This window comes from Myodes glareolus, chromosome 23, assembly GCF_982192425.1.
Source record: "Myodes glareolus chromosome 23, mMyoGla1.1, whole genome shotgun sequence".
NCBI lineage: Eukaryota > Metazoa > Chordata > Mammalia > Rodentia > Cricetidae > Myodes > Myodes glareolus.
The window spans coordinates 7,604,869-7,630,487 of NC_142048.1; the positions used below are offsets into that span (position 1 = coordinate 7,604,869).

Here is a 25,619-nt window from a genome sequence, read left to right on the forward strand (position 1 = left end):
CTATATCCATATTCATGAATTTGACAAACCATATATTGGAAAATTTTTAAAGAACTATGTATTAGGTATGTATTTATATATTTTAGTCATTGTTCACTAAATATTTAAGTACTAACTGTTTACACAGAATGTGCATTATATAAATGGATGTTTATGTGCAATTACAACCTCCTTTTATGTAAAGGTCTTGAGTACCCATGAGAAATTGTGTATCAAGTTTTCCACAGATACTAACTAGGAGAGCACTGTTTGTCACATGAGGGCATGTGATACCTACTGTTCTTTTTTGTTCTGCATTTCTTACATTTCAGAGTGTTTAAGGCTTCTTACTATTTCTCTGAAATATTATTGGAATATTTATAGGAAACTTAATAGGCTCTGTAGCTTTCTTTAGGTAGCATGATCATTTTAATCAATAACCTTCCCAGTTCATGAATATGGAATCATTATCATTTATTTGTATAACGTTTCATTTCTTTCATCTGTGTTCTGTAATTTTCAGTGCATGTATCTTTTACTTTCCTGTTAGAAATACTCCTGTTATTTTCATTTAGAAGGAAGGTGGGATTCTTTGTAAATGAGATTATTTAATTTACCAATTTTTGTGTGTATTTCATAGGAGCACTTAATTATGTTGCATGTTTATTTTCCAAGGTACAACTCTACTGAATTTGAAAGTTCTAAATTGGGCTTATTTTGTTAATTTTTAATTTGTTTTATTTTGTGGTTTGATGTTCTTAGAATTCCCTTTTATAAAATCACACTATCAGCAAAAAGACACAACTGTACTACCTTTTTTTTCCCTGTGTGAATGCGTTTTATTTCATTAATGTAGTTGTCCCAGCTAGGACTTCCTAGCACCCTGTTGATGTGGTGCATATTGGCATTTTGTTCTTTGATCTTATGCGAAGATTTTTATCTTTGCACCTCTGATTATATCATTTGCTTTGAGCTAAATGATCTGTCTGGAAGCTAGAAATTACTCTTCTAATTTATGAAAAATTATAGTACTGTTCTTCAATAGTGGATTCATGATATTATTTAAAAACATATTTTTAGTATAAAAGTAGAAACAATAGAAACCAGATAATGCCTTTCATATGTGAATAAATAAGCTGTGTATATCCATACAGTTAAACACTGCCCTCATAATAATAAAGGCAAAGCTGGTGGTTGACATGGAGCATGGAGGATGTTAAGTGTATTTTCCAAATGTAAAGAAGCCAATTATAAATCATTCTGCAAAAGGCAAAATTGTAGGCCAAAAAGATAGATCAGTTGGCAGGGACTGGACACAGTTCTAAACAGGGCTGTAAATATTCATATGGCCACACTGAAAGAAACATGTAAAACAAAAGAAACAATTAACCACAATAATAATTGTCATTGGAAGAGCCATTTATGAATGTTAATGTAAGGCAAAGGCTAGCATAAAGCAGGATATTAGTTAAGAAACTATCTTTTCTAAGATACTTATAAAATAGAGTAGCTTTATATAGATTCCTGAGAGACACTACTGTAAGTCATCATGGTTAGTTAATATCATGACCAATAAAACATCTACCTGTGGATCTGATGAATTGAAAAAGGGTACATGACCTAAACTGTATTCTCCCCACCCTTAACTCCAACCTCAGTGTTCTGGAATAACACCAGACAAACCCAAAAGGAAAATAATTATCAGGAAAATTGATCAGAATTCTTCAAAGTGTGAAGGTCATGATGGAGCAAGAAAGACTACAGAATTGCTACATACCAGAAAAAAAGAAGGAGACCCGACAGTGACGACAATGACGAAGTCTATTTTGCGATCTGGGATATGATCCTGGAACAAAAGCAGATTAATAAAAAAAGCTGGTGAGACCTGAAAAAACATGTCTCTTTAATCCATAATACTTTACTGATCTTAATTTTTTAGTTTAGAAAATGTCACTGTGGTTATATAAGATGCTAGGAGGCAAAGCTGGACATATGGAAACTCGATGTACTGTCTTTGCAAGTCTAAAATTATTTCAAAATAAATGTAAAATATGAATGTTTAAGAGTTCCAATTTTAACTTCATTTATCTCTCAGTTACTTCCAAGATACCCTTAGAGAGACAAAGGCTGCTTTTCTTCATCGTTCTCAAACTACTTTTGAAAGAAATTTTTGATTTATATTTTAAAAAATATTTTGGGTGCAAAGTTTGAATAAAAGTTTAGTAAAAGAGTCAGTGCTTAGAGTTTAATAAAGAGACAGGTTAGATGATAGAAAGGAAAACAGAGCAAGACAGACTTGCTATGCTCTTCAGTTTTCAGGCATTTATAAGATCCTGTGAGTAACTTTCTTCTGCCTTTTTCACTTCTTCATTAACTGAATATTGACCGTCTGATCTATTGGTCTCTTCATAGTTAGGGTGTGTCATGATCTCAGATTTAAAGTTCTTGTGCCTGAGGGTAAAGAGATATAGAAAACAAGGCAAGACAAATATGAGTTTCACAGTAGCTGGTGGTGGTTGGAAAAGTCGTACCTCTTGAGACACCAAAGCCCTGTGGAGACACTGCCCTCCCCATGCACTTGCAACTTTATCTGGGGTTTGGATGCTAATAGTGAGCCTGTTTGCAAGATAGACAAAGCTGAGTACTCTTCCCGAGGCTTCGTCTACAGTTATCTGTCTCCCTTCATACACCTGTTGTTCTGCCAGGGCCAGTAGAAAAGTAGAGTTTACAATCCCTACCAGTACCCCCACTGTTTGAAAGAAGATAGCTAAGAAACCATCCTGGCAAGAGAAAGCAGAGCTATAAAGATTCTCCTGTCATTCCTTCGTTATCTCTTAATTACGAAATCTGTAGCTTTGAGTATTTATTTGGATTCACTGAGTCTTTTCCCTTTCCTGCAATTTAAAATTCTAACATTGGTCTTACATAATTGTTGTGATCATTAATACTTGGCACATAGGAGACTGTAACTAATTGCTGGCTATTACTGTAGCGCTTCTTTTATTCAAGTAAAAATCAGAATAATACATTTTATTAACTTTGAATTTTGTCCTTTATTGAAAAGTTTTTTCTCATATAATATATCCTGAATGTAGTTTCCCCTCCCATTCCTCCTCAGATTCTTTCCTACCCCCCCCCATCCAAACACATCCTCTTTCCTTCTCTAATTATAGAATGAACAGGCTTACTTTAACTAAGAGTTAGTAATAAAGTAAGACAAAATAAAATAAGCTAAAGCAAAAACTATCACATGAGAATTGAACAAAACAAGCAGAATGAAAAGATCCCAAGAGAATGCACAATAAACAGAGACCACTCATTTATGTACTCAGGAATCCCATAAAAACACTAAGCTAGAAGCTGTAACTTATACACAAAGGAACTTATAGGGTAAAAAGAGAGAAGAGAAAATATATAAATTAGATAAAATAAAATTAAAAATAAAATAATTGTAAAAGCCCTGAAATATCATTATGAAAAAGGACCCCCTCCAGAGATTCTGTTGAATTCATTTTCTGTTTGTCTTCTACAGCTAGGCATACAGCCTACCCTCAAGAGTAATTCGTTTCCCCAATGAGACTCCCTTGGAAGAAATTAAATTTTCATTTGCATGTGGTTATCAGTTGGAGATAGCTTCTGGGTTAGGAATGGGGCATACGCCTACTTCTCTATTCAACTCTAGGACCCATCTGGGGCAGACCTGTGCAGACCCCCTGCATGCTGCCTCAGTCTCTGTGAGTGCCTGTGCCCATCTATCTTATTGATATTAGGGGCCTTGTTTCACTGGTGTCCTCCATCCCCTCTGGTTCTTACACTCTTTCTACTTCCTCTTCCACTGGGTTCCTTGAGCCCTGGGGGGAGGGATTTGATGGAGACATCCCTTTTAGGACTGAGTGTTCCAAGGTCTCTCGCTCTTTGCATAATGTTTGACTGTGGGTCTCTGTATTTGTTCCCATCAGCTTCTATGATGATGACTGAGCAAGGAACTGATCTATGAGTATAGCAAAATATCATTAGGAGTCATTTCGTTGCTACTTTTTTAAAGAGCAGCAGCATTTGATTTTACCCTAGTTCTGGGCTATGTAGTCCCAAGTTCTTGGTCACACAAACATGGTCAGCTATGGGTCCCATCTCAGGGAATGTGTCTTCACTCAAATCAGATACTGGTTGATTATTCCTACAAGCTTTATGCTACCATTGCACCAGCATACCTTGCAGACAGAACTCCAACACTGTAGACCAAAGGGCTTGTGGCTTGGATGGTGTGTACAACTCTCCTGTGGTAGTCTCCAGAGTTCTCTGTACCAAAGATACTGATATGGAACAGTGAAGGCTCTATGTCAGCAACAACCCTACTTCTCTGTGTTCATTGAGTTGTGTATGCATTGTTCCAAGCAATGTGGTCTTGCTTTAGGTTAGAGCAAGCTATAGTCTTGGCAACAGCCTACCTTGTTAGGAGATTCCCATAGGACCTTATTAGCCAATTCAATTAGATGTAACCCAGTCCTGGTACTGGAAGCTTCATTAGATGATAAGAGATGGCTAGTGGGGCTCTGACTCCCCCATTGTTTGGTGATTCCATTTAGATTGCATTCATATATATTTTAGGAAGCTGCTACTATGTTAGGTGTTCAAACTACCCCTCAAATGCCCCTTAATTTTAGCTGTTTTACTCTATATTTTCTTCCCCCTGTTCTCACCTCTACTCGCCTCTATTTGATCTTCCCATTCCAGTCCCTTACACATCCATTCATAACTATCTAATGTATTTCCCTCTTTTAGGGGGCTCAGTCTGTGACACCACCACTCCCAACATACACACACATACATGCACACATTCCTTTACCATATACCTAACCTTTGTGGTTCTATGGAGTGTAGTTTAGTTATCATTGATTTGACAGCTAGTACCCACATATAAATGAATACATATCACATTTGTCTTTCTGGGTCTGGGTTACTTCACTCAAGGTGATATTTGGAAATAAAGATACTTTGACATTTTTTCTTTCCAATTTCTATCCCCTAGATCTCCTTCAGTTGTCTCGGTTCTCTAGCTAACTAAGATTTTAAGTACTTTATTGAATAGTAATGAAGAGAGATGACAACCTGGCCTTGTTCCTGATATTAGTAGAATTGCCTTGAGTTTCTCTCCGTTTAAGTTGTTGTCTGTGCACTTGCTGCAAACTACCTTTTTGTCAAAACTTTTTCTGCAACTCATGAGATGACCATGTCATTTTTGTCTTCCAGTTTATTTATATGGTGGATTACACTTATTGATTTACATATGTTGAACCATCTCTACATCTCAGGGATGAAGTGTACTTGATCATGGTGGATGATCATTTTGATATGTTCTTGGATTTTTTTTTCTAGTTGCATCTATTTACCTGTGAATTTCATGATGTCATTTTTTTAACAACTAAATAGCACTCCATTGTTATTGGATTCTTTTTGCAAGTATTTTGTTGACAATTTTTGCATGTATGTTCTTAGGGGGAATTGGTCTGTAATACTCTTTGTTGGATTTTATGTGGTTTGGGTATCAGGATAACTCTGGGTTCATAATATGAGTTTGGGGGCATTGCTCCTTCTGTTTCTACTTTGTTGAATAATTTGAGGATCATTGGCATTAATTCTTTTTTAAAAGTCTAACCCTAGGCTTTTTTTGGTGTCAAGAGACTTTTAATTACACCCTCTATTTTCCTAGTGGTTATAGATCTGTTTAAATTGCTTAGCTGATCTTTATTTTGTTTTGTTTATTTTGTTTGTTAAGTGTTATATATTGAGAAAATTATTGATTTCTTTTAGATTTTCCAATTTGGAGGAAGTATAAGTTTTTTTAAAAATATGTCTTTATGAATCTCTGGATTTTGTTTGTGTCTGCTTTAAGGCCCACCCTATTCCTAAATTTGTTATTCTCATTCTGTTTTTCATTAACTTCAATAAGGGTTTGTCTATCTTGTTGATTTTCTCAAAGAGCCAACTCTTGGTCTCATTAATTCTTTGTATTGTTTTTGTTGTTGTCTGTTTCTATTTTACTGATTTTAGCCCTGAGTTAGAATGTTTCTTAGTGTCTACTCATTTTGTATATAATTTCTTCTTTATGTTCTAAAACTTTCAGGTGTGCTGTTAATGTTAAGTTATTATTATGTTCAATTGTTAGTATATTATACAAATAAATAGAGTGATCCAATTATATAGCATACAAATAAATTATAGTGATCCAGTAATTTCATGTAGGCACGTAATGCTAAGAAATCACCTCTTAGAACTGCCTTCATCGTTTCTCATAACTTTGGGTATGTTGTAATTCATTTTCATTCAATTCTAGAAAGTCTTTGATTTCCTTCTTAATGTCTGTCTTGACAGTTTAATTTTCTATTGCTTTTGTTGTTGCTGATATCTAGCTTAATCTGTGGTGGTCAGATAAAATGCAGGCTGTTATTTCAATTTTATTATACTTTTTGAGATTTGCTTTGTGCCCACGTACTTGGTCAATTTTGGAGAAAGTTCCATAAAATGCTAAGAAGAAGGTATATTCTTTTGTGTTTGGGCAAAACGTCTTATAAATATGTGTTAAGTCCGTTTGGTTTATAACATCACTTAGTTCCAGCAACTGTCTGTTTAGTTTTTCTGTAGATAGCCTTTCTATTGATGAGGGTGAGGTATTTAAGTCTTCCACTGTCAGTGCATAAGGGTCAGTATATGATTTAAGCATCAATAGTGTTTCTTTTACAAACTTTGGTGCCCTTGTGTTTGGGGCATAGATAGTAAGAATTGCAATGTCCTCTTGGTAGGCTTTTCTTTGATAAATATATAGTATTCTTCCCTGTATGTTTTGATTGTTTTGGTTTGAAGTTTATTTTGTCAAATATTAAAATAGCTATACCAACTTGCTTTCTTATGTCTATTTCCTTGAGATATCTTTTCCTCTTCTTTTTACTCTGATGGATGTCTGTCTTTGATGTTAAGGCATGCTCTTTGTATGAAGCAGAAGGATGGATCCTGTTTTCAATATCTGTATTGTTTGTGTCTTTTTATGGTGAATGAGACTTTTGATGTTGAGAAATATCAATGAGCAATGTATGTTGATTGATGTTGTTGTGATGGTGGTGGTGGTTTTGGTGGTGGTAGTAGTGTCGTATTTTTTTGCATGTGTATTGCTTGTATGTACTTCACCTATTTTAATTTTTTGGTCTAGGATTATTTATTCTTTGTGTTTTCTTGAGTATAGTTAACCTCTTTAGGTTGTAGTTTTCCTTCTAGCACTTTCTTCAGGACTGAATATGTAGATAGATAGTACTCAAATTTGGTTTTATTATGAAATGTTCTATTTTCTCCATCTATTGTAATAGAAATTCTTGCTGGATATAATAGTCTAGAGTGACCTCTGACATCTCTGAGTTTGTACAACTTCTTTCTAGGCTCTTCTGCCTTTGAGAGTCTCTGTTGAGTTTTCAGGACTTCCTCTAATAGTTCTGCCTGTAGAAAGAGACTGCACTTAAACTTCTCATCTGCCCAGACTTGAATGATCACAAAGAAACTATATTAATTACAAGACTGTTTGGCCAACGGTCATGGCGTATTTTTAGCTAGCTTTTACATCTTAAATAAACCCATTTCTAATAATCTCTGTATTAGCACAAGGTTGTGGCCTACTCGTAAGGTTCCAGCTTCTTGCTTCTGGCATCTTTCTCCTTCAGCAGCTACATAGCATCTGCCTGACTCTGCTTTCTTTCTCCATGCATTCAGCTTAGTTTTCCCACCTTGAGTTTTCTGCCCTGCCATAGTCCAGAGTGACTTCTTTCTTAACCGATGGTTATAAAACATATCCACACATACAGAGGGGAATCCCACATCACCTCCTCTTTTCTATCTAAATAAAAAGGAAGGTCTTAAATTTATATAGTAAAATTACATAATAACAAAATAGGTGTCAAGCAAGAATTACAGTTACAATATTTCTTTGTGAGTCTAAAGTTTCATATATAATTTATCTTTTATTATAACTAAAGAAAACTATACCTATAGCTATCTGTCTTAAATACTATCAAAGACCACAGAATGATATAATATTGCCTAAGTAAACAGGAAGTGCATTGTAAGCAGCTTCCAAAATTCTAGAATTGACAGAGACATCTTGCTTCCTGGTCAGTCACCCAAAATTCTTCTGTAATGTTGGTGCGTCCATCTTTAGCCTACAGGCACATATCATCTGGCAAACTTTTCCATGAAGCAGGAAGTTTCAAAGACTATTTCACCAATATTAGCAGATTGGCAGTCATTTTTTTCTGTGTTCTTCAGAATGTCAGGCAGGCAGACTCTTTCATGAAGCAGGAACCCTGAAGGACTGTCTCACCTTCTTTTGGCAAGTTCAGCAGTCATTTTTCTGTGGGTCCTACATATCCAGTTCATACAGCATACCATCAAAGCAGTCCAGGCAATAATAGTTTCTTGTCAAATAGCTAGCCTTATCAGATTGAAGGAAAATTCCTTAATGAGTTTCTTTGATGCCATCAACCCCTCTGAAGTAATTTGTACTACCAGAAGTGGACATGTGCCACTGTTGAGAAAAATCTAAGTTCTTAAAACATTTTAAATGACATGTTCTGTAGGTCTTTGAAGTGTTGAAGATTATCTACTACTGAAATATATCTCTGAATAGCTAAAAAGCCTAACCAACATGGCTATAAGCTTGACTATTATAAATGATTATTTGTTAATCTGTAATTTTTAATTATACATTACTTTTTAAAATGATCTATATAAACATACCTTAAAAAGAATAGAAATACACATATAACAAAGTTGACCTTAAATTTGTATCAATAAACCAAACTCCATACCAGTGAAAAGTATTCATCTCTGTATCATATCTCCCTTATTTCTATTAATTACTTATCACCAACCCTTATAAAATAAAAACAAACATTTATAAACAATCATTTTTGGAATTTGGGCATTTTTTTCTTCAAACTGCTTCCTTCTTTTGTTGGTTAAAGTAATTTTAAGAGACCTTTCAAGGGTCTTGTTTCATCAAACCACATTAGCCTACAAGGAATCCACAGATTCTTATCTTCTGTAGAAACAAAAGTAGAACCTTTTTTTCAAAGTAAGATATCCTAAGACTCAAATTTTGAAGTCAAGATACCTTTAAAATATATATGTGGATTTATCTTAGCAGCCCTCAGAATGAAATGTCTCTCTGCAGTCAAAAAAATCTAAAGAAAACACAATAATATACATAATCCAGACTCTCTGTGTATATTCCATCTTTTCGTGATATTTTTTACTCTGTTACTTTTTAATGTTTATTTTATTTTCTTTACTCTTTTAATATATGACTCTCTATGCTCTTTTATATTGCTTTTACTGTCTCTTTAAAGGTTTTGTTTTATTTTTTACACTCTATAACAACCTATACCCATTTTTCTTAAGCCTGTGTACATTTCTTAAACATTCTGTGTCCCATTCAGAAGTTTGTTTTTGTCTGAATCTGTCTTTATTGTGTATCTGTAATCATTTTCTGACCAGGAACACATTTTTTAAAAGTGCTAAGAGGGTGTGGCTAGGACTGACCCATTGACTTTTCCTGCTAGCTTTACCTCATCCATCATGGTAGAGGTATGTTCACAGCCTCTGTGAGCCATACTTACCACAACAACTCCAGGGACATAGCAGTTCTGTGTTGCCATTCAGCAACCTGTAGCATTCTGCTCACAAACCCTAAGTGCTCTGTAGAAGGATCTCCTGAAAGAGCCAGAGCCATTCATGGTATCAGTAGGAACCAGGAAGCCATTTCTTAAATGAGCCACACCTCTACTTATGACCTGCAAACAGAGCCTATCTGGAAAAAAAAATGTGGCTACCAAGAAGCTGTGCTTGGCTCATGTTTTTGTTAGTCTAGAAGCCCTAGATAGTGGGTGCCATTTGTAGAAAATAACTGCACTTAAGTTTCCTGGACATCCAGACCCAAATATTCACACAGAAAGTATATTAATTACAAGATTGTTTGACCAACGATCCAGGCATATTTCTGGCTAGCTCTCACATCTTAAATTAACCCTTTTCTATTAATCTGTGTACCACCATGAGGCTGTGCCTTACTGGTAAGGTTCCAGCATCTTTTTTCTTCAGCAGCTACATTGCATCTGCCTGACTCCACCTTCTTCCTCCATGTGTTCAATTTAGTTTTCTCACCTAGCTCTATTCTGCCCTGCCATAGGGCAAAACGACTTCTGTATTAACCAATGACAACAAAACATATTTATAGCATACATAGGAGAATCCCACATCATCTCCCTTTATAAGCTACCTGGGCTTTTTCCCTTGCAGGTTTTAATATTCTTTCTTTCTTGTGTACATGTACTATTTTGATTATCACATGCTGTAGGGACTTTCTTTTCTGATCCATTCTATTTGGTGTTCTTTTTAGTTCTTTTTGTACTTGATAGGCATCTTCTTTAGGTTAGGAACATTTTATTATGTGATTTTGTTATTTTTTTTCAAAGTTTATTAAATTATGAAAGTTTCCATTTCCGCCCCTACTCCCAACACCCTCCCACTCCCCCCCCTCCTCCTCCCTCTCCATTCCTAAGAGCAGTCAGGGCTTCCAGCCCTGTGGGAAGTTCAAGTTCCTCCCCCCTCCTTCCAGGTCCCGGAAGGTGAGTATCCAAACAGACTGGATCCCAAAAGTCCAGTATATGCAGAGAAAACAAGTCCCAGTGTCATTGTCAGTGGCTTTTCAGAAAGGCTCCGGGCCAGCCACATTCAGAGAATCCGGCCACATTCAGAAAATCTGGTTGGATCACATGCTCGTTCAGTCCCAGTCCAACTGGCCTTGGTGAACTCTCATTAGATCAGTCCCCTTGTATCAGTGGGTGATCGCACCCCTCGCGGTCCTGAGTTTTTTTCATGTTCTTCCTCCTTCTGCCCCTCATTTGGACCATGGGGGGCTCAGTCCAGTGCTCCAATGTGGGTCTCCGTCTGTATCGCCTTCCATCATCAGATGAAGGATCTGGGACTCTTGTCTATTTCCAATCTCCAGGCATGGAGATAGCTACATGATTTTCAACAGGTTCACCTTCTTATTTAGCTTCTCTAGGATCACGAATAATAGGCTCAAAGACCTTTAATTATGGTTAGAATCCACATATGAGTGAATACATACCATATTCCTCTTTTTGGGTCTGGCTTACCTCACTCAGTAAAGTGTTTTCTATTTCCATCCATTTGCATGCAAAATTCAAGATGTCATTGTTTTTTACCGCTGAGTAGAACTCTAATGTGTATATGTTCCACACCTTTATTAACCATTCTTCTATTGAGGGGCACCTAGGTTGTTTCCAGGTTCTGGCTATTACAAATAGTGCTGCTATGAACATAGTTGAACAAATGCTTTTGTAGTATGATAGGGCATCTCTTGGGTATATTCCCAAGAGTGGAATTGCTGGGTCCTGAGGGAGGTTGACTGATTTTGTTATTGTTTTGTTGAAAATATTTTCTGTATTTTTGACCTGTGTTTTTTCTCCTTTCTCTGTTACTATTACTCTTTCATCTGGTCTTTTCATAGTGCTCATGATTTTCAAAGTAGTTCTTATGAACACTAATCAACTATTAGCAAACAGAGTTGATGACTCTGACTAACTTTGTTTTTTGAAAGTTATGATAAGTCCTTATTTTAGACTTTGTCTTTTCTTCCTTACAGAGATGATGAAGAGAAAAAAAAATCTCCCTCAGAAGGTACTGATGAGAAGGCTAATGGAACACACCCAAAGACTATCAGTCGTATTGGGAGTACAACTAACCCATTTTTGGACATTCCTCATGACCCAAATGCTGCTGTATACAAAAGTGGATTTTTGGCTCGCAAAATCCATGCAGATATGGATGGAAAGAAGAGTAAGCATTATTATTACTTCCTGTTTTGTTTATTTCATCTTTAGGCTCAAATTTTGAAGTGATTTTATGTGAAATAAAATCAAGGCTAAAGAAAATTATGTTTATGTAAAGAAGTATTCTTTATGTTAGGCATCCAGTCTTAAATCAGAGATTCACTTTTGTACCTGAGCTTTTCAAAGTCATTTCAAAACTGTAGAAATGGAAAACCACTCACAGACTATTCATTTCCCTGGCTCTCATTCGTTTGTGTATCCATGGCTTTAATACTATGTAGCATTGAGTGGGATGGGCACAGACCCTGTCCTTGTGGATTTACATTTCTGGTGGTTGGGGAAAGGTTGAATTTGTAGTACATAGAATAATCAGTGACATATGGTTCTGGAGACAATGAGAAAAGAAATTCATATCAAGGGATATGTGGAAGGATGGCCTTTGATAAGATGAGAAGGGGAAAAGCAAGGGAGATTCATGTGATTAGTATTGGGACGCAGAAGGAGTCATATTGATGGCTTTTAATTTGTCTGTGTATCACAAAGTGTGACTGTTAGGTAGATAAGTGCTGTTTGGAATTTGAAATAAGGATATGTGTTCACATAGTTAAAATAATCTTTGGACAGAGTGAATAAACAGTTTGTTGTAGCTAACAGGCTAAGGCAAGATTTATGCATGCTCAAAATTAGTAGACTATACCTCCTGGGTGTCTCTGCCTTCCTACAGACACAAACATGGAGTGAAGGAGTGGGCAGCTTTGTGTTTGTGACTGGACACTTTTCTCATAGTATTACCATATTCAGTTAAATTGCAGTCCGGAAAAGCCCTGTGGACAGTGTCTTTCACACTGTCTTATATTGCTGAATGGATTTCTTAATGATTCAGTGATCTAGGAATACCTCTTCCAAATTTCCTATAGATTTCATACACTAGCCAGACAGACTTAATTCCTTTGACAACATTATGTTTGGTCCATTTAGATCCAAGTGACACCAATTAAAACTAGCTTGTGAAAAAGACAAGCATGAAGAAGAAAGATTCCTTCCAGTGCACACTTTTCATTTATTCCCCTGGGTAACTTTGTATGAGTTAGCTGTAGTGTTTCAAATTATCTTGTTATGCAGCTGGATACATGACTCTTCCAGGTGCATATAAATCAACATTGACAGTAAAGAGCTTCCTAATTATTTCTTACTTTTAATTTAGTATGTTATAGGGTGGGACTGTTTTTACCTGAAGAAAAGAAGCACTGTGACTGGCAGTACCCACTTGGTTGCAGTAGAAAACGAAAGATACCTTAGGAAAGAATATGGTGCAGGTCTCAGAAAAGGAGTTGTTGGCAGTTATCAGTAGACATTCATCAATACAGTAATCAGTAGACAGTCATCTGTTAACAGTCATCTGTAGACAGTTATCAGTAGACAATCATCTATAGGCAGTCATCTGTAGACAGTCATCAATAGACAGTCATCTGTTAACAGTCATCTGTAGACAGTCATCAGTAGACAGTCATCTGTAGACAGTCATCTATAGACAGTAATCCATAGGCAGTCATCTGTAGACAGTCTTCTGTAGACAGTCATCTGTAGACAGTCATCTGTAGACAGTCATCTATAGGCAGTTCTCTGTAGCTACTCATCTGTAGACAGTCATTCATAGACAGTCATCAATAGACAGTAATCCGTAGGCAGTCATCTGTAGACAGTCTTCTGTAGACAGTCACCAGTAGACAGTCATAAATAGACAGTCATCTGTAGACAGTCATCCATAGACAGTAATCCATAGACAGTCATCTGTAGACAGTCATCAGTAGACAGTCATCGTAGACAGTCATTCGTAGGCAGTCATCGTAGACAGTCATCAGTAGACAGTCATCGTAGACAGTCATTCGTAGGCAGTCATCTGTAGAGTCATCAGTAGACAGTCATCGTAGACAGTCATTCGTAGGCAGTCATCTGTAGAGTCATCAGTAGACAGTCATCAGTAGATAGTCACCAGTAGACAGTCACCAGTAGATAATCACCAGTTGACAGATACTCATCAGTAGACAGTCATCAGTAGATAGTCACCAGTATACAGTCATCAGTAGACAGTCATTTATAGGCAGTCATCTATAGATAATCATCTGTAGACAGTCATCAATAGATTCATAAGTAGACAGTCATCAGTAGACAGTCATCTATAGGCAGTCATCTGTAGACAGTCATCCATAGACAGTAATCCATAGACAGTCATCTGTAGACAGTCATCAGTAGACAGTCATCTGTAGACAGTCATCAGTAGACAGTCAACAGTAGACAGTCATCTGTAGACAGTCTTCTGTAGACAGTCATCAGTAGACAGTCATCTGTAGACGGTCATGCCTTCATTTTAGCCTGTACATGCATCCCTTGGAATGCACCAAATAGGAATAACCTGTTAGTTAACCAAACCTGGTTTAGTTTCCATTTACAGCAACAGATATACCATTTTCTCTGCAAATTACGATACAGTTTTGTAACATGATGGGCTAGCTTGTTGGGGTTTCTGTCCCGCCTGGTACCCCACAGCTGGCAAATCCCAAAGAGAAAATCACACACAGGACTCCATAAGATTATAAACTGATTGGCTCATTAGGTCAGGCTACTTATTAATTCTTATAACTTATGTTACCCCATTATCCTTATCTACGTTAGCTACACGGCTCAGTACCTTCTCAGCTGGGCAGCTTACATCTTTCCTCTCCAGGGGTCTGGGCAGCACAGGCAGAGGGACCTTCCTAGAATACTCCCAGTCTCTTTGCTCCGCCTCTACTTCCTGTCTGGCTTTCCTGCGTATACTGCCTGCCTGGCCAATCAGCGTTTTATTAAAATATGATGGACAGATTGACAGAATACGGATAATTCTCCCACACCACAGTTTTCATCTCCAAGGTACAGAGTATAGGTGAAACTATTTCTTCCAGTCAGATTTTTACATAGTTTCAGTTCACGAGCTAAATATAGAGGCGCATCTGGTATAACCGGTGATAGAGTTAATAGAGATTTATAAACAAAGAGAAACAGAGTAAGTCCCTTTTAGAATACCTGTTCAGGAAACTATTTTAAAATCCAAGGTGTTGGCACATGCTACAAACCCAGCCTTTAGGAGAGGTAGAGTCCAGAGGAGCAGGAGTTTAAGACCTGCCCAGCTGTGTAGTGAGTTAGTTCATGGGCAAACCAGACAACATAGGGAGTTATGCTACGTCTATGAGTATGTATGTGTGCCAGCACCACCTAGTTCTCTGAAGACAGCTTTGCTAGATGTTCATTACTTACTGAGTTCCATTACAGCTGAGAGAACATATGTATGAGAGCAACACCTTGTCCTCTGAGAACAACGCTGTATGTCTTTAATCAGGCAAGACTTGTGTCAAAATTCTACTGAGAGATTATTTTCTCTAAAACATTAACTTTTCCAGAAGAGATCACCTGTTCATTCAAGATGTGATAGCTTTTAGTTTTTAATTGTTTTAAGGGCTCAAGCTTTTTAGATTATATGTATAATTTTTCATAGAAACATATTTTAATCCTCGAAGATTTTATTTTGTTTTCAGAATTTGTACCTCCAGGAGACAACTAATGATTCTAGTCAAGTGTTTGTATCTCCCATAGAAGTGCATGTGTTCACCAGAACCATTAAATCTGACCTTAAGGGAAAGCTTTGAAAAGTCAATTGGAATTGGTTATTTTGTCAGACAGAATTTTAAAAAGGATATGAACTCTTGTTTTTATCAGTTTGTTGTTACTTGTGGAAACCAAGAAAGTGATTACATCCTCACAATACATTCCACATAATCAAAGTCAGTAATAATTTAACAGTAATAAAAATTTCTCCGTACCCAAACTTTGTCCCAACCACGTCATATATGAAGCAAATGCTATCAGCCACTTGCAGATAAATGAAGTCATCTGAGCCAGCTTAGCCCAAGCTTTACCTAGTACAGAGCGATAGCAGACAGAAAGCTGAGGCTAGCTAACTGTAGCTTGTTGTTAAAAGGAATTTGTATGAGAAATATCCCTGGAAAATAACTGAGTTCTGCATGTCTTCTGGTGGGGACAGTCTGTCACTTGTATGATGTGCATCTAAATGACTAAAGGTTGTAGGTAGGACAGTACGATCTTCACTTGCCCACACAGCACTTTTTAAATACTGAAGTGCATGAATCTGGTCAACCATTTCCTATTGCCCATGGTCTCTGCAGGAACTTGGAGCCCTGTGCCAGGCCTCCTCACAGTAATTGCTGCTTTTCTGTCCCCAGCCATTTGTTGTCATGATGCTCTCAGTTCCCTGACATGATGTATAAGTCAAGTCATATGTACATTTCTATCTTTTTGGTAAAAATGTGGACTAATGAAGTACTTAATTTTATTTTGAAGTCCATGTTAGATAGGGTACAGGTAATTAAGCCCTCCTCCAGAACCCAAAAATATTATAAGATTATATATTATAGATAATATATAAAGATTTATTGGACACAAGCTGTACCCCCAAAGCACTTGCATATGTACTGTGCAGAAAGGAATTACAGTTTGTAATTAGTGAGTATAAGCATGTTACTGATTACAGTGTTAACTGAATTATGTCATAAAATATAAAAGTTGGGGGGAGGAAGAGTACTGTGGGCAGCCTGACTTTCCTAATGTAATTAGGCGTTAACAACCCAATAGAGTGGAAGAGGGAAGACAGAAGAAGACTCTCCAGTGCTTCTGGAAGGCTTTTGTTTTATATAAGAAGTCATTTATGCAATTAAAAAAAAAGCAAAATTCGCCAGGCCTTTAATCCCAGCACTTAGGAGACAGAGGTAAACGGATCTCTGTGAGTTCGAGGTCAACCTGGTACAAGAGCTGGTTCCAGGACAGCTATGGCTGTTACACAGAGAAGCCCTGTCTCAAAGACCAAAAAGAAAAAAGAAAAAAAGAAGAAAGACTCAAAATACTTTTGTAAACGGTTTTGAAACTTGTATATGTGTATGTGTGTATGTGTATGTACTACATGTGTGTGCCCTGTGTATGTGTATATTCATGTGTGCTCTTTACGTATGTGAGTATGCAATACATTTGTACCTTAGTTCTAACGTGAAAATCATTTTCTTATAGATAAAGGTAAGAGTTCAAGAAACATAGCTTTAAGGTTTTTAGAAGTGTGGAACAGTACTTTATAACCCCTGGGTAGAGGATGTCTTAAAACTTAGAAAATCACAAACAATAGAAAAAGCACTGATTCATCTATCAATATATAGATATATAAGTTAATAGATAGATGATGGATAATGGATAGATAGATTTTTTTCTCTGTTCTTAGGATTGAAACCAGGTGTCTTGAATGCTAAGCACTTGACTTTTCACAGAACTATACAGTTAACCAAATGATTTTTTTGTGATTTATATTGTGATTTTTCTCATAATACTGTGATTTAAGTTTTACAAATTTAAATGTTAAAGGATAGTTTGAAAAGAAGATATATATATATATATATACATAGTGTTATCAGAAATTTAGATCTATAGCGTCTAATTAATCTAGGCATAGTCTTAAATAAATAAGGAAAAGAAATAGTCCTGTTTTTAGCTGAGTGGTGTTGGCATATGCCTTTAATGCTGGCAGTCAGGAGGCAGAGGCAGTCAGATTTCTGTGAGTTCAAGGCCAGCCTGGTCTACAGAGCAAGTTCCAGGACAGACTCCAAAACTACACAGAGAAGTTCTATCTTGAAAAACCAAAAATAAACAAAGAAACACATAAATAAATAAAAGATCTTGTTTTTGTTTTTTTTTTTTCAATTTTATTGATTCTTTTTGAATTTCACATCATGAGTCTGATCCTGTTTTTCAGTGTGCTAAAGTTAGGACAAGCCAATCTCACAAGGAAGAAATTACTCAGATTATTTAAAGTTTTTTTTTTTATTCTGTATCACAATTTAAAATAGTGGATCACAATAGGAAGCCAAAGCAGCAGGAACTTGAAGCTTTTCAAATTACAGTCATAAGAAACAGAACAAAGAATGGTTCCTAGTGCTTGGCTTTTTATCTGTTTTGTACAATTTAGGATCTCCTGTCAAAGAACCAACCACCTCTCCAGTTAAAGAGAGGCTTCACATATCAATTAACACAAGCAAGCCAGTCCTTCACAGGCATGCAAAGACTAGATCCTATTAGATAGACTGGCAACACTACCACATATAATAAAATTTTTATACTGTCTAGAGGACCGTACAGTCTCCAATAAAAGGAACTGTGAAATAAAAGGGGGGGGGCAGGAAAGCAGAAAAAATATGTTCTTCCAAAGAGGGGGATGAAAGACACTGCCTACACAGTGAACAGTGACATCAGTTATATATAATTGAAAAATGAATAGGAAAACTAGAAGTATGTGAAGAAAAGTTGTGCTAATTAGCTGGAGTGTGGTGACTCACAATGTATATAAGTATTAAATATCAAATGATCCTTAGTAAAGTATTTGTTTGTTAGTATTACCTTAGCAAGACTGAGGCATTGTTGTGAATATCGTTCAGTTGGTGGAATCTAACCAACCATGCCCAAATCCCTTATCTCTATTCTCAATGCCATATAATTCAGGTGTGGTGGTGTAGTAGGATCAACAGTTCAAGGATGTTCTTAATAAGATAGTGAGTCCCAGGCTAGCCTCAGCTATATAAGTCCATGTCTACAAAACTGTCATTAAACTAGAAAAAATGAGTGTGGTGAGACAGGATCTCACTGTGTTAGTTCTAGCTGGTCTGGAACTTGGTACGTAGATCAACTTGGTCTGTTGCTCACTGACATCTGCCTGCTTCTAAGTTCTAAAGGAAAGCTATGTACCACGATGCCCTGCTAAGGAAAAAAAAAAAAAAACTTCACTAAAGCAACAATGTTGTCATGGTGTTCCTTTAAACCACAGAGGATAATAGACATATAAATTAAAATACATAAGATGAAGTAATGATTCACTTGCTAAAGCCTCATCTATCCCAACCAGTAGCCAAGAGAGAAGGTTTATAATCTGTTGAAACATCGCGAAGAAACACATGTTTCAGAGTATCATATTGGCTAACTACCAGGAGAAATAGTTCAAATATTGAAAAGGAGATTCTTTTCAGCAAAGGGACTAGAAGGGATGAATCATAGAAGTTCATCACTTCAGTAATTGTCAAATGCTTAATGATAGCATTTTCATTATTGATTCTGCACTGATATTACTAATCCTAGATATCTTATTTTTGAAGTATTTCCCTATTACCAGGTATGTAATGCTAAGAGAACTTGTGATGGGATGCATTTTCAGTCTTCTTCACTGGACACGCAAGAGACTGGGTAGGGTGCCCAGAAAATAAGGGGCTTCCCCTCACTCTAGAGGGGTTTGCACAATTGTCTGTCATCATAAGTTCTGAAAATTCAGTCCTGCATGTTAAATGTGAGAGAAGCAGTTATCCTGAGTCACCCATACTGAAAACAGAGTTATAATGGCAATGCAGGCAGAACTCGTTGCTATTGTATAACATTGGGAACAGCGACACTATAATTAAGAGATAATAAAAGGGTGTTTTTTTTTCCATAAGACAGTTGTCTCTTGTAAGAGAGAGACTCATTTAAGAAAAGACCAAAAAAAGCAATTACTTTAAAAGAAGGCTAAGGTCTCCCTCCCCTTTCGACTTTGCTATTCTGTGGAGACTGGGTAGTTAAGAAGTGTCAGCTATCCACACACGGCCAAGAGCTGCACAATGAAAGAAGCCATGGATGTATCAAATAGTCCTTTGTCATATGACAGTTGGATTTGGTGGAGTTTCAAGAGTGCCCCTTTACAGTCCTACATTTAAACCTAAAAAGTATGCTTTAGATAAAGCTCCATGTTGATGGCTGTGTCTTTAATTTAAATCTACCATTTTCGGCAGCGAAGTTGGTGAAAGGAGGCCACCCACCATTCTCCCAGAAGCAGTACTTTTGACAGGGAACAGTGGAACATAAACTGCCAATCTTTCAGGACCAAAAAAGTCTGGGTACAGAGTCTCTGACGTATTTCTTGCTGGAAGAGAAATGCAGTTTTCACTGCATCTAATCTTTAGAAGTTCTTCTATTTTTACTGTTTATCCTTTAGGTTTAGTTAACATTTAAGAGAAGGAAGAAAGTAAGTTCTGTATCTCTGTTATGTTAATTTAATGCATTATTGAATTCTTAATTAATTAAAATTGAAATTAAAAATATTGTGTGGGAAACGCACAGTGGAGTTCATAGGCTCGGTATGCAGGAAGTGCTGGTCCCCGTGCCAAGCACGACCAGTAACAACATAAGCAACAGCAAAGTGGTTCCGGTTTCCTCAGAACATCCATTTCCAGATCCCTACTCCCTGCCTGAAATTGTAGACAGGAATGAAGACTGTAAGCAAATCCATTTCCCTAGTCACTAAGCAGTCATCGCGTATGTTGTTAGAACTTCTCCTTTTTTGAAGTGCTGCCGTAAATCAGCGCAGATTTCTTTTTCCTTCTTTTTAACTTAAGGGATAGAAGATCTGTTCTTGACATAAGTCCTAACAAATTCAAGAGAAGATTCTTTTTTTCACCTCACTTTCTTTACTCTTAAAGGAAGCACTTTGCACTTTCTCCTTTGCATATTCAAACAGCCAAGGTCAGTACTGTTGCAAAGCCAAGGGGGTGGCTCAGAGATGGTACTGAGGATCTAACTTTGTAAACAGTAGGGATAATTCGGACCGTGGATGATAAAAAAGACCATGGGCTGGCTTGATCACAATGGTTTGTGATTGCATCGTACTACTCTGGACATCATGCATGAATTAGAGCATGAATTTCTAACTTCTAGAATTTTCAGCTTAATGTAATCTACTGGGTAACTGAGACCACAGAAGCAAAGCTACAGAGAAAGGTTGAACTAGTTTCCTAAAAACAAACAAACAAAAAAAAAATTAATCATGGTACTAAAACTTTATGTATGAAATTTGGGGCTTTACACAGCACCAAATTAATAATTTGATCTTTGAAATGAGATAGGTCATTGATACATTTTTTTTAAATTTTCTGAGCATCAGTTTTTGTGTCAGTAATACTCTTGGAGGGGAAGGTAGGAAGAGTCAATTATATCTGAGTAGGTGTCATTTAACTGAGCAGAAGCGCTAAATTGCAAAAGGAAGGCAATGAAGTCTTTTGTGGTAGAGATTATGGATAAGACTATTCCAACGGGGAACAAATAGAGCACAGAATCCTTAAACTGGAACAGTGCTTGGCTCATAGACGGAACTAAGCTGTTATTGCAACTACAAAATATCATTATCCTAAGAGGGTTCTGGCTAGTAATAATGCATTAAGTAAGATAGGACATAGCTGTACAACGTTATCCTTTGCAACATGATATATCATTATACTTTTTTAAAACAAGTTTATTACAATGTTGCAATTAATACATCATCATGTTAGTAATAACAGTTGTCCCTAGACTGCTAATCTGTAATTTTATGTACTGTATTGTTACTATATTTGTGTGTTTTATTTTTGCTACTGATTCTGGATAAATATTTGTATGCATCCTAGAACATTTGCTAGTTAGATGTACATTAATGCAATGGAGTAATTTAAAGCCATAGTCAAATATAATTAATAAATATAAAAATGCTTGGGAAACAATAACAAATATTTTAAAAAAACATGTATTACCACGTGATTATCATTCAAACACAGTAGAGACTAAGGTCTGATTATAGGCATTTTCTCTCTGATTTAAGTCTGTTGCACAGTCGTCCCTTTCTATCTGCAGAGCTCTGGCTCCAAAACTGCTGTGCTCTGATGGGATATTTTGCACATAACCTGTGAGCATCCCCCATGTACTTACCTCATTTCTCCATTACTGGTAATGCCAAACACCACAGATGTTCTACTTTGTTGTTTAGGAATTGAAAAATAAAAATTCTCTATGTTCAGTGCAATGCAGCCCTAGCTAGATGCAGGCCTAACTATAGGTACATGAAGTAGACTCCGGGGGAAGGATGTTCAAGGAAGGAATGCCAGAGCCTGAGAAGCTGAGAAATAGCAGGAGACTACATCATTCTTGGGAATTCAGCATACAGCTTGGCAAACAGCAATCTCAAGTTTTCCTTTGTGGCACTTTTTTTTTTTTTTTTTTTTTTTTGGCAGGGAGGGCAGTGGTGGTGGAGGAGGGGAAGATCAGTATCTGTAGTTGGTTGAAGCACAGGTAGGGAACCCAGAAAACAAAGGGCTCGCTGAGCCGTTCATGGCAAACAGATGAGGGGTATAGTGTCACTTCAATGATCTGCTGCTCTTGGGAGACACATGCTGGTCGCCCTTTTATGGTAAGGTGGGAAGCGCTTGAAAGCCTAGGAAGTGGGATAAATGCAAGACACTTGGCCACAGTTATGAAAACCTAAGCAGGAAACATATGGAGGCATCACTTGGGACAAAATCTGCGGCAGTGGGCAGTGTTCAGGGGTGAGGGTTACCTTTCAAGAAGTTGCTGAAGTCTTAATAGAGCTCCCAAGTTTGAGAGAACCAGTCGTGCTTTGTCCCTTTTGTTAAAGAACAAATCTTCTCTGGGGGCTGCTCCTCCTTGCCACTGTGAATTATTTTTATTGGCCTGAAACAGCTCTTGCCTAGAGGCATTTTAAAGTGTCAGTGAGCCTTGGGTGTTTCACAGTTAGAGCGACTTGACTTGAGCTGCTATTTGTAGAGTTGCGTGCTCAGCAGCGCCTCTGGCTGTGTCATCCCATGGGTCCCAAGGTGCTTCTGGTCTTAAGAAAGACTTGATGATCACCAATAACCCTCCTTCCACGATTATCAGTGACCTGCAACTTCAGAGACAGACTGTAAGAATCTAAGCACTGGCTTCTTCGTGAGCTTTATAAAGAGCCCTGGGCATGATGATAACTCATTAGTATGCTTGCTCTTCTTAGCTCAGTGTTTACAGCATTCACTTAAGTGAAGTTACTGTCCTTACTACAGTAAGAGGTTTCAACACTCAGCTTTTTAAAGTTTACTAAGACAAGTTTTCCAGCATCTTCCCTCAACCAGATCCACTTTATAAGAATTCCCGAAACTCTTAGAATCTTGTTTCTTAGAGTCTTAAAGTCAGTTGTCCCTGCTGTTCATTCCTTAATCAAATATCTTCATAATTTGTCAAGCTATATTAGTTTTTATAAGCCTGGTTATTTTCTGATATTTTATTCCATATCCAACAGCTTCTGAATGGAACAATTAATGTTTTTCTTAAGTGACTTCTTTTTAATTTGGTGTTCTGAAAGTGGATCTTACACTGTAGCTTGTGATAGCCTGAACTTTGTAGCTCCATTTGGGCTAGCCTGAAACTCATGGCAGTCCTTGTGCATCACATTCCTGAATGCTTACTTGCTGGGGTTATGGTCATAAACCACCATGTCTGACAGTCCTTTCCTCTTGATGTATCCTGTCTACCCAATTGATAGTAAAACCACTATACACAATCTTCTCCATAATCTTAATATCTGCTGGGTCATATGTTGTCTATCTGTCTATTTAGGACATTTTGATGTTTTTAGTTGGGAATAGAACATTTATCTGCTCTGTATATACCAACAACCCAGCATACATTGGGGGGTTCCATTCTAGTTTAAGGAGAGTGCTTTGTAATACTTGTGATAAATTTATGCAAGTATTAAATAACCCAAGGGAAATTAATGCTAGATGTAAAACAGAGATGTAGCTCAAGGATAGAACATGTATCTCACATGTCTGATGCTGGAGATTGAATTCCAGGAGACAGGAGAGAGGGAGAAAGTGTAAGGAGAGAGTTTGTTATGTTTCTGGAAGGAGAGAGGATGTTAAGTCTGGAGAATGAGGGGAGAGTGTACGGTGGTACAGAAGTGGGGAGAGTCTTCTGGATGAGAGAGCACTTGAGCAGAGACCTAATTGAAGTTAAGGGGAAGGTCACGATGCGATCTTGAAAAGAAACATTCTATCAGGAAATAGTATGAGGTTTGTGTTAGGAATTTTTCATGTTATAGCTCAAAATAAGGTCCTTCAGTGTGGAACAGAGGTAAGACTGAGGATTGGTTCAGGATATTAAGAGTTAGTGATAGTTTCACTATTGACCATCTCTAGAGCCACTGTCAGCTTTTATTTTGCAGAAAAATATGTATGTGTATGAAAATTGTAGAAGAAAAATATAGAACTATATAGTCTTGTTGAAATATGGAACTATATACTCTTTAAATTTTTATTTTAACCCACGGAGGGGCAAGAATAGTGCCCTGCCAGGGCTGATAGTCAAGGGCATGTACTCATGCGATTATATAGCCCATTCAATGTAAATATCTGCAGTCCATTCGAGGCAGCATTTTTCCTGAGAGATCGGCTGGTAGGCATCTGACCACTCTTCTGTCTCATAGCAATCCAAGACACTTTGCCCTGGGTCCAGGTCAAGCTGCCGTGGCCTAAGCACACAGCTGAGTGAGAGAGCCCAGGGATGGGGGCCAAGCATGTGCTTTGGGTTCTGTGGGGTCTCGGGTTTAACACCGTCCAAATGGGGATTGCGACCAAGGTATGTTTTAGCTTGTACATGTGGAATATGTGAATGGTCCCTACACAGTATGTTCACAGTAAACATTAGCTCCTGCTCTTATTACTATGACCATAATGTTTATACTCTTGTTGTTTACATTATTATCCTCTAGACATGTTCAAGGGAGCAGACACAGGGATGCATTTGAAGGCCCCAGATTTCAGAGACACTAAAAAAAGGACCTGAATGCCCTCCCCTCCAGTCTCACTACCTCCTTCCCAGCTCCTCCTCACTCTGATATCTGTAACATGTTTATCCATAAAAACTGCTTCATTAAAGCAGCTTTGGAATCTCCAAATGAAAAAATAACCAGGTAGCTTTCTTAACTTTTCAGAACTGCACTCAGCTGTGTGTACTCAGTAGCACATGAATGTGTAGTCATTCAGTCTCCATGCATCCCACAATTGTTCTTCTTTCCTGGTGTCCAACACATTGTGTTTGGCAAGATGAGCCTCGCCTCATGCAGTCTCAATAGCAACTCTATGGAGATGGTGGGGCGGAAATCAGAGAGCCTCTCAGCCTACTGCTGTGCACAGCGGTCCTCCTTTTTCCAGTTCACTTGTTTACACCCACAGTCCCCTGAGTGAATGGAAGTGATAATAGTTCTTTACTCTGAGCATTGTGGTGAGAAGCTTTACTGCAAACTGACTGTAGTCAATGAACACTTGCTTGTTAGGGGTATTACAAATTGCTTTACTTAAGTCTTAACTCAGTTATAATTGCCAAGACTATGCCAGTCATAACTATAAAAGACTATAATTATAATTAGAAAAAGGACCAGATTACATATTACATCTGTGGAAATTGGAAAAGTCGCAAGTACGATAAAGGTGATTGATATTGGTCCTCAGGGGCAGTGTTTAGGCTGGTATTTCACATGAGCTGCTCTTCAGAATCTGTTCTGATAGAAGTGCTATGGTGATGCTAAAGACCCTTTACTTGGCTTCATAGACATGTTTCTACTTTATATTAGAAAAGAGATCTATAGATCTCTGCATTGAAGCTATCTCAAGATCTCACACTAATCTTAGAGCCTCTGACTCAACACTAGGACCTATATATATATACAAACATCTTATAGGAAACAGACTTTTCTCTGTTTCTGACCAGTGTTTAGCCGGTGTTTTGCTTGTACAAAGTTATGCAAATTACCCACATATATTAATGTATAGGCTA

The 25,619-nt window shown here is 37.3% G+C and overlaps 1 protein-coding gene across 5 annotated transcripts in view; it reads left to right on the forward strand.

The window, feature by feature from the left end:
• The window catches only part of Psd3 (pleckstrin and Sec7 domain containing 3), a 536,277-nt gene that overhangs the window by 455,393 nt on the left and 55,265 nt on the right, over window positions 1-25,619 (forward strand). For all 5 annotated transcript variants that reach the window (XM_085680348.2, XM_085680349.2, XM_085680350.2 and 2 more), the window contains one exon: window positions 11,690-11,883. In XM_085680348.2, coding sequence (XP_085536474.2) covers window positions 11,690-11,883 — 194 coding nt within the window. The remainder of the gene's footprint in view (window positions 1-11,689; window positions 11,884-25,619) is intronic.